General features: G+C 43.1%; 1 protein-coding gene across 2 annotated transcripts; it reads left to right on the forward strand.

The window, feature by feature from the left end:
* Positions 1-5,137: 5,137 nt before the first annotated feature.
* On the forward strand, positions 5,138-7,602 carry hlx1 (H2.0-like homeo box 1). Of its 2 annotated transcripts, XM_084439248.1 has the most exons (4): positions 5,138-5,586; positions 6,054-6,233; positions 6,473-6,657; positions 6,999-7,602. In XM_084439248.1, exons 1-4 carry the CDS (start codon positions 5,151-5,153, stop codon positions 7,320-7,322), a joined length of 1,125 nt encoding a protein of 374 aa, XP_084295374.1. In that variant the 5' UTR covers positions 5,138-5,150; the 3' UTR covers positions 7,323-7,602. The 2 variants fall into 2 exon arrangements, with proteins under 2 accessions (XP_084295374.1, XP_084295375.1); XM_084439249.1 differs by lacking the exon at positions 6,054-6,233.
* Positions 7,603-8,367: the final 765 nt, after the last annotated feature.

Raw genomic sequence — 8,367 nt, forward strand, 5'->3', positions numbered from 1 at the left:
TAATATTATTATGAATAGTATTAATATTATTATTAATATTATTATTATTATTATTTTAATAATCGGAATGACCTCAACGATTATTATTAACACAGATACATTTTATTTACACCTTTTTTAATTCCGAGTGGGTTGTAGGACTCTGAGAAACCAGATCCTAACATTGATTCACTTGAACAGCGACATACTAATAAGAAATATATCTTAAATTATAAAGTGAACTAACACCACTGCAAAGAGTCCTCTTAAGCTCAAATGTCTATGTATTTATTTATTATCATGGATACACGACGCATTTTATATCTGTCTCTCTCCCTCGCAAAGAGACAGAGGGAGATGGTTAGAGTGGTTGTAATGAAATCTAGTGTTCGTCAGTCATCAGAATGATAGTTGTTGACCCTCCTCTGCTGTTGGTTCGGATTCCTCACCTGAAGCGTCTTGTTTCCACAGAGCCGTGTTATTGCAAAACATGAATTGCTCTGGCCGGCGCACTACCCGGGCCGTGAGTGTGACAGCTGTATAGATCTCCTACAGTGCGAGGCTCTGTCTAATCTCAACCATGAAGGCTTACAGTAAACATGCGTGGAATTGATCACCTCTAAACTCGCAGTCTCAGACAGTGGAAGGGTGGAAGGGACCGTGCTAGGGACTATTTGCTCGGGGTTGCCGAGGGCGACCCAGGCCGTTGGTCACCAGGGTATCATTCCGCTGGGAGGCCTGCCAGGACATTGAGAGAAGAAGCCGTAATGGTTTGTTATGATGACCTTTTGCGTTTCCATTAGTCTATTCTCCTCTTCAGCACGGCGACCCGGGAGTGCTCAGTAGATGGGATTTAACCCTGTGTACATTGACCTGGGGAGTAATTAGAGGGCCTTTAGACCCGGTCACAAGAGGCGCTTTAATCTGCGCAGAGGTTGTTTTAATGTAAACAGAGAGGTTGTTAATATACAGACGGACTGGGGCGCCGCCATTTTTAAAAGCTTCTATTAAAGAAGTCCTTCAGGTTGTTTTAAGAAGGGGGCAGCCAGCGAGAGTGTGGTTAGTCTACCCCTCTAATGTCCATCTAACGACCACGTAATGCTTTTATCTACATCCTCGTTTGTGTGGAAAGTGCAGAGTATCAGTAGGCTATAATTTTATTACCACACAAGGGGGGGGGGGGGAGGAGACTTGTCCATTCTGATTCTGTTTTATTTTTAAATGATGTGGTTTCAATGTTCTGATAGACCAACAGTTTGAACGGCCCAAAACAATTGTAGCCTAATTGTAGAGACTCCTTTTACAAATAAAAACATGTGCGTATTAAGGTTAAGGGGCTGATCTGCATCACTACGACATTTTGATTGTGACAAGAGGTAATTTTTTAGGATTAGAAGAGGCCTACATGGTTATAGGAGACTGAATAGGCCATAGCTGTATGAGTGAAACAGTCTGGATGGTCATTGCAGACCAATAGGGGAAGAGCAACTCCATGAGGCTTCCATAGTTCCCATAGGCCGGAGGATTGATACTTCATGTTTCCATAGTTCCCATAGGCCGGAGGATTGACACTTCATGTTTCCATAGTTCCCATAGGCCGGAGGATTGACACTTCATGTTTCCATAGTTCCCATAGGCCGGAGGATTGACACTTCATGTTTCCATAGTTCCCACAGGCCGGAGGATTGATACTTCATGTTTCCATAGTTCCCATAGGCCGGAGGATTGATACTTCATGTTTCCATAGTTCCCATAGGCCGGAGGACTGATACTTCATGTTTCCATAGTTCCCATAGGCCGGAGGATTGACACTTCATGTTTCCATAGTTCCCATAGGCCGGAGGATGGATACTTCATGTTTGCCGCGTGATGACGTGATGAGTCTCGTCCCCAGAGAAGGGCGGGGCTGTCCTCGCGCACAGCATCCAGGGAGAGCTCCTCTTGGACCGGCCCTTAACAACAGATCAACGCGGAGGCTCCAAAACCCAGAGACAGAAACCTCTCATGTCTCATGGGGCCCGTGATGCAGGAGATGATGTTACCATCACAAATGTAGGAAAAATTAAGAGCTCTCCTCTCAAATTCATCCTGGATTAAGAGTTTGGTCGATGTCCAGAAAACGTGACCCCCGCCCTACCTCGCTGCCTCATCGGGCCTGGCCAGCTAATTAAGACTGGGCACCGTTACACACGTGACTACAACTGTTACACACGTGACTAGAACTGTTACACACGTGACTGGACACTGACACCTGGCGGAATAAAATATTAGAAAATAAATCTTCATTATGTAGCCTATAGCCTAATTCAAGTCTAGGGCACACATAAAATGCTCTGATTCAAATATTAGTCTATTGAATGTGAAAGCCACATTTAGGGTCACATCTTGTTTTGAATTGACTTTGGATAACTCCCTTAAGTATTTATTTTTTTTGCTGTGGAAATAGTGGCTCCCTGCCATACAGAAGGCCGTGTACAATGGCTCAGGTCCCATTAAAATCTGCGAAAGTTCCTTCCTGAGGCAAACATTGCCAGAAATAGTCATCTTGGCCTGAGTTTAAGTTTCGCAATGGGGAGTCATAATTCTCGGTTTAATAAAGGGAATCATTTAATTGTGTCCAACTTCTGATCCAAAGTCAGTTCTTCGCCGAAGTGCTCATTGAGTTTTCCTGAACTTGATAAGGCTTCCTGAAAAATAGGCACCGAGCAATCAGCCGACAACAATGGCTCGCCCCAATAAGGTTGGCCCTCATGTAGTCAACACTGTCAAAGTGTGTATTCAATCCACCGAGTATTATGTGAGTCATAGTTTCACAACCCCACTGTGTAACACAATGGTCTCAAAGCTGGAGTCCAACAATGCCTTTTTGTACAATGTTCATGATCTGACGTTATTGATATTTTGCTTGTATTGTGATCTGAAGCCTATCCTGTTCTGCGTGTAAAACTATGGGAAATCAGGTACGGTCAGACTCACACTAGATGTTAGATTAGTGTTGCACATTGCATGCGTGAGTTCAAAGCAGGGGAGCTCTCTATCACAGAGGAACAGTGCTGACTATACTCTGACGGGTTTAAATGCTTTCCTCCTAGGGCTCCTCTCCTCTGCACCTGAAATAACCGAGGCGTGCTAGCCCGCTGTGCGGCTCCTACATCCTCTTCCCTGGATTGTTTTGACTGCATGATCGAGAGCAAACGTTACATTTCATTTCTAAATTTAACCCGGAAAAGTGTCACTCGAAAACACGGTGATAGGAGGCAGTCAGGGTCAGAGACGCGTCCGGGTAATGAATCAAGCCTAATGAATGAATGAATGACTGCGGCGGGATGAGGAGCGATTCTTTTAACAGCACGCGATTTGAGTAAGGGGCGGGGGGGGGGGGGACACGCCAGAGAGCGGGGAGAGGACGCTACTGTACACACACACACACACACACTCACACACACACACACACACACACACTCACACACACACACACGCACACACACATTCGATTATTGGGGATGACAGTTTTGGGGTAACACTAAAAACATGTTGTTTTAAAAGTCAAACATTTAATTAATTATTATTTTATCAACTAGGCCACAACTATAATAGCCTAACAATAATAATAATAATAGTAAAAAATATATAGGCCTATATATATAATAATAATAATAAGTATAATGATGATAATAATAAGAAATATGGTGACAACCGTATTTTGATCATCCGTGTATTATTATTATTATTATTATTATTATTATATTATTATCCCTACTACTACTAGTAGTAGTAATAGTAGTAGGCTACATTAATAATACATACATTAATAAGTATGCTGGTAATAATAATAATAATAATAATGTATGCTGTGTGTATAACTCATCCCACAGTGTGTGAAACGGGCGAGTCTTGAGTAGCCTGCGGATGAAGTGTCCTCTGTAGTTAATTGTGTTTTCGTTTTAGAGGGAATAGATTTCCTTTGTTTATTATGAGCATGGGGGCGGATTTGCGTCACCGTGCAACTTGCAGGTCGAGATAAAGTTGCACAAATATTGAAAAAAGGAAGTTCTAACAGTCATTATAAAGTTTCCCCCCCTCTGCTCCGGAAGAAATAAGGATTTCTTCTGTATCCTAAAATACTAAAACGGGTTCTATTTTTGGATAAATCTAGCAGGCATATCCGCTCATTTAGCAGGAATCCGAGCCCATCAAAAACAGGATGAGTGAATAGAAAGAGCTCGGGCCCGCACACGCACGAGCACTTAAGAATTAGAAAAAAGGCTACGCTAATTCTTTGTGCATTATGTAGCCTACTACATGAGTAGATATAAAAAATAAATAGCCAATCAAAGATTTTAAAGTTCATATCTATCTATTTTATCACAGGGAAGATGAACAATTTTTGCATTTCTTAGTCCTAATCAATCTATAATCTCTGCTTCAAAAGCTTCATGATGGGTATGTTCATATGTACTATTATAAGTATTGATAATACTTATTGATTAGGCTATTGGTTAATTTATTTTAGGCTAATCTAGGAAACATTAAGATATTTCATAGAAAATGATGAATCCATAATGCGTCATGAAAAAGTCATCTAAATATTTAAATGTAGGACAGGGTTGTAAATGTCTGTGAGTGTTTAAATGACAATAACAAACATGTCGTCCATACTCGGAATTGCTACTTACCCGGTGAACATTTTAATCTGAATTAGGCCAACATTTTAATCTGAATTAGGCCAACATTTTAATCTGAATTAGGCCTACATTTATTTCAGTTTTGTACAAGTAGTTGGTCTGTGGACTGTGATCGTCCTCGCATACCATTCAGCCATGACGATGATGATGATGATGATGATGAAGGACTAATGTTGTTGGCAATCGTTCCTCAAGATATTCAAGAGGTCAACCATGTCATGGTCATTGGCAATATCTAACTCCGAATCTCCATCACAAGGGCGTGTTATAAGTCTGGACAGGATCTCCATTGGCTAGAAAGCAACCAATCAGTGTCAGAGCAGGAACTTCAGTGTGGAACTACTAGGCTAAAGTTTCAGAGTTGTGAGCACGATTTCTGCTGGCACTTACCAAAGAGGACAACTACCCCGAGTCTGCTGAGCCGTACATGCCTGATCTATTTTCATATCGACGCTTTTGTTAAACTAAAGCAGCATAGAGCTCAGGATGTATACAGCCGGACTGAACCCGTTTTACGCATCAAACTTTAGTCTTTGGTCTGCTTATTGCGCGGGGGGGTTTTCCATGGATACGATGAAGAAACCCTCGTTTTGCATTGCAGACATACTGCAGGTCGGGGATGCTGAGAACATCCCCGGGTCGTCGGCCCTCATGGCCCATCTGGGACACCGTGCTCAGGTCCACTCCTCCGGGTCTCCGCTGCGCCCTTCTCCCGTTGCGCCGGACCCGTCGGTTTATGGTGCGAGAGTGAACCCAGCGTCTCCATATCACAGGCATGGAATACACCTAACGTCCCTCTCCAGAACAGCGCTCAGCTCCCAGCAGGGCCCCCCACCTTCCAGCAAAGACCTCAAGTTCGGAATCGATCGGATATTGTCAACAGACTTCGACCCAAAAACGAAAGAAACGTCATCGTTAAGAGGTGAGCGCTGCGCCGTATTGACTCCGAAATAGTCTAGGCCTGTCATTGGCTGTCACTGAATACTTTAAACTAGACAGCAACTAGGTAAACTATTTTCTCTTTATGTCAGTCAAAGAAATCATCCAAGAAAGATATCATGTCATCAAGTCACCCTTGAGAGGGGTACACTGACTTAACGATATGTTTATAAGGTAGACTGATCAACGCAAGCACTGAAAGCACAGTGGCAACATGTACAGGCCTATACTCTATACCTGCATTCATGGATACAAACCCGCAAAAAACAACACCCAGGTTGCCACATGAACATTACTAAGCTAGGATATATCTGAGACCCAGAGAACATTCAGACATGCACCTGCACGTATCAGGTTTTAGCGTAGCAGTTTCACCGTTGATGAATATAGCTTAGACGTGTATCACAAGTTGCGGTAATATTTATTGGTTTATCTCTCGCCCTGTGACAGATCTCACATCCATTGTTAGCTCGAACCGTCAGTCAGGGATCCACGGCCCAGGGCTGCCCGCGGTGAGCCACTACTACGCGTCCATAGACCCCGGGATGACCGACGCATCCTCCATGATGAGCTCGATAGGCCACAGCGCCAGACAATCAGGGCAGCATCAGTTTCAGGACACCTTTCCAGGTAGAGGTCCATATAGGGGCTTGGAGACGCACAGGGCATTCTGTCAAATATTATGCATATATGTTTTGGGGTTTCCATGTGTTGTGTTGCGCGTGTTGCTCGTGTAGCATGACGCTGGTGCACAGTAGCTCTTAGGCATCGGCCGATTTGGCTCATCATTCCTCATAAGTGGCCATGTTGCTTTATTACACCTAATGAGTGATTCTTTTCTCACCCTCTGTCTCTCTCACTGTACGCAGGTCCATATGCTGTCCTTACAAAAGACACGATGCCACAGACGTACAAAAGGAAACGGTCTTGGTCCAGGGCGGTCTTTTCTAATCTGCAGAGAAAAGGACTGGAGAAACGATTCGAAATACAGAAATATGTCACCAAGCCAGACAGAAAACAACTGGCCGCGATGCTGGGCCTCACAGACGCACAGGTACGGCCCGCGGGACGCTGTTACCGGATAATAACTCACATTATTCTATCATAATGGAAACAATAATCACAGAATACAACCATTAAACGTGGCCTTGTGTTCTGAGAAAGGAAGTATCCACTCGAGGATATAGCCTCCACCAGGCAGATAGCCTGCGGCCAAGCGCATTGCACAATGGAGAATTTTAAGGAAATGAAAGTCGATTACAACGAATTATTGCAAATAAATGAAGGCCATAGTCTACATTATGCCTACGCCCCATTCCATCAGAATTAAGCAATAGCTTTTATTTTCCGAAGGGACTATTTCTCATTTTGAATGTGTCCTGTTGTTATTTGCAGGTCAAAGTGTGGTTCCAGAACCGGCGCATGAAGTGGAGACATTCCAAAGAGGCCCAGGCGCAGAAGGACAAGGAGAAGGAGCAGCCGGACCAGACGAGGGCCGAGGCCGAGGCCGAGGCCGAGGCTGAGCCCAAAGAGCCGGAGGAGTCCGAGTGCGACAGCGAGGCCAGCGAGTCGGAATTCGATGACGGACACGAGGACAAGAGTGACGTGGACATCTCTGAACATAATAAGCCCAGTGTCATCATTACCGGGGCCGCCCCTGTGAGTACCGCGGAGGGGTCAGTCAGCCCAGTGTCATCATTACCGGGGCCGCCCCTGTGAGTACCGCGGAGGCGTCGGGCGACCCGCGCACAGACACGGGGGCATCATCGCAACTGATGATATAACGGACAGTCCATTTTCGTAGTTTGTGTATGACTAGTAATTTAAGTATTTTGACAAAAGAGCGGATAGGCTGTTATTGAAAAGCTTAATGATGATGTTGTGCAGCGTGTAGGCTGAGTAGGGAGCCTATTTTCGATGTTCAATAAGATCTTTTTCATTTTAGGAGCCTTTAGCCTACGTGCATGACCTTGTCCTTAAATGAAGGAAATTCTGTAATTTGAACCACTTTGTTTATGAAAATCTCAGAACATTACACAATGTTAATGTAATTTCTCTGGAAGCTTTTATTGATATTGTTGTATTATATTTTGTCAATAATAATTTGCACTGAAAATATTGTAAATAAAAAGTTTCTTACTTTTAAGTATAGCCTATGCATGGACCGAAATTTAAATACATCTTCGTAGGCAGGGCCTACTGCCGTTATTAAATTATTTGTATTCTTATTCGCAGCAGTAGCAGTAGTGGTCTGGTTTTAGCAGTAGGCCTATCATAGCCGAATTTAGAGAGATTGAGATAGGCCCACTTTTAAGATTTATTTTCGAAATGTCATCAGGAAATATGTTTATTTCCAACTACAATCCTTTATATGGCGAGTATAAGCCACGCTGACATGGCGATGCTGAATGTTTCGAACTCAGGATCTAAACAAAACAATTATTGAAGACCCCCGACCAAGTGATGTAGTCTAAATATTATTGATGCGTTTTTTTGTTTTTTTTTTAAGTATAAAGTAGGCCTAATTAAAATAATTTTTCTGTGGCACCTTTCGACATTCTAGACACTCAAAGACCTAGTACATATCTTATCGCACAAGAGGGGGACTTTAATACACCATTACATTCGTTGTATTGCGAAATACTTGATAGGAAAGATCAATTAATCTCATCGCATTGGTTCATTAAAATAAACACATCCGGTTATCATTATCTTAGGCCCTGCATTAAGCACATAAAATAGACTTTTACTTATTCCCTGCAAA

This window comes from Borostomias antarcticus, assembly GCF_949987555.1.
Source record: "Borostomias antarcticus genome assembly, chromosome: 6".
NCBI lineage: Eukaryota > Metazoa > Chordata > Actinopteri > Stomiiformes > Stomiidae > Borostomias > Borostomias antarcticus.

Excerpts from the sequence above, each read along its gene's own strand:
- hlx1 (XM_084439248.1), top strand. The coding sequence starts at position 5,151 with ATGTATACAGCCGGACTGAACCCGTTTTACGCATCAAACTTTAGTCTT. Across the intron at positions 5,587-6,053 it reads AGAAACGTCATCGTTAAGAG|ATCTCACATCCATTGTTAGC; the intron begins GTGAGCGCTGCG and ends GCCCTGTGACAG. Across the intron at positions 6,658-6,998 it reads TGGGCCTCACAGACGCACAG|GTCAAAGTGTGGTTCCAGAA; the intron begins GTACGGCCCGCG and ends TGTTATTTGCAG.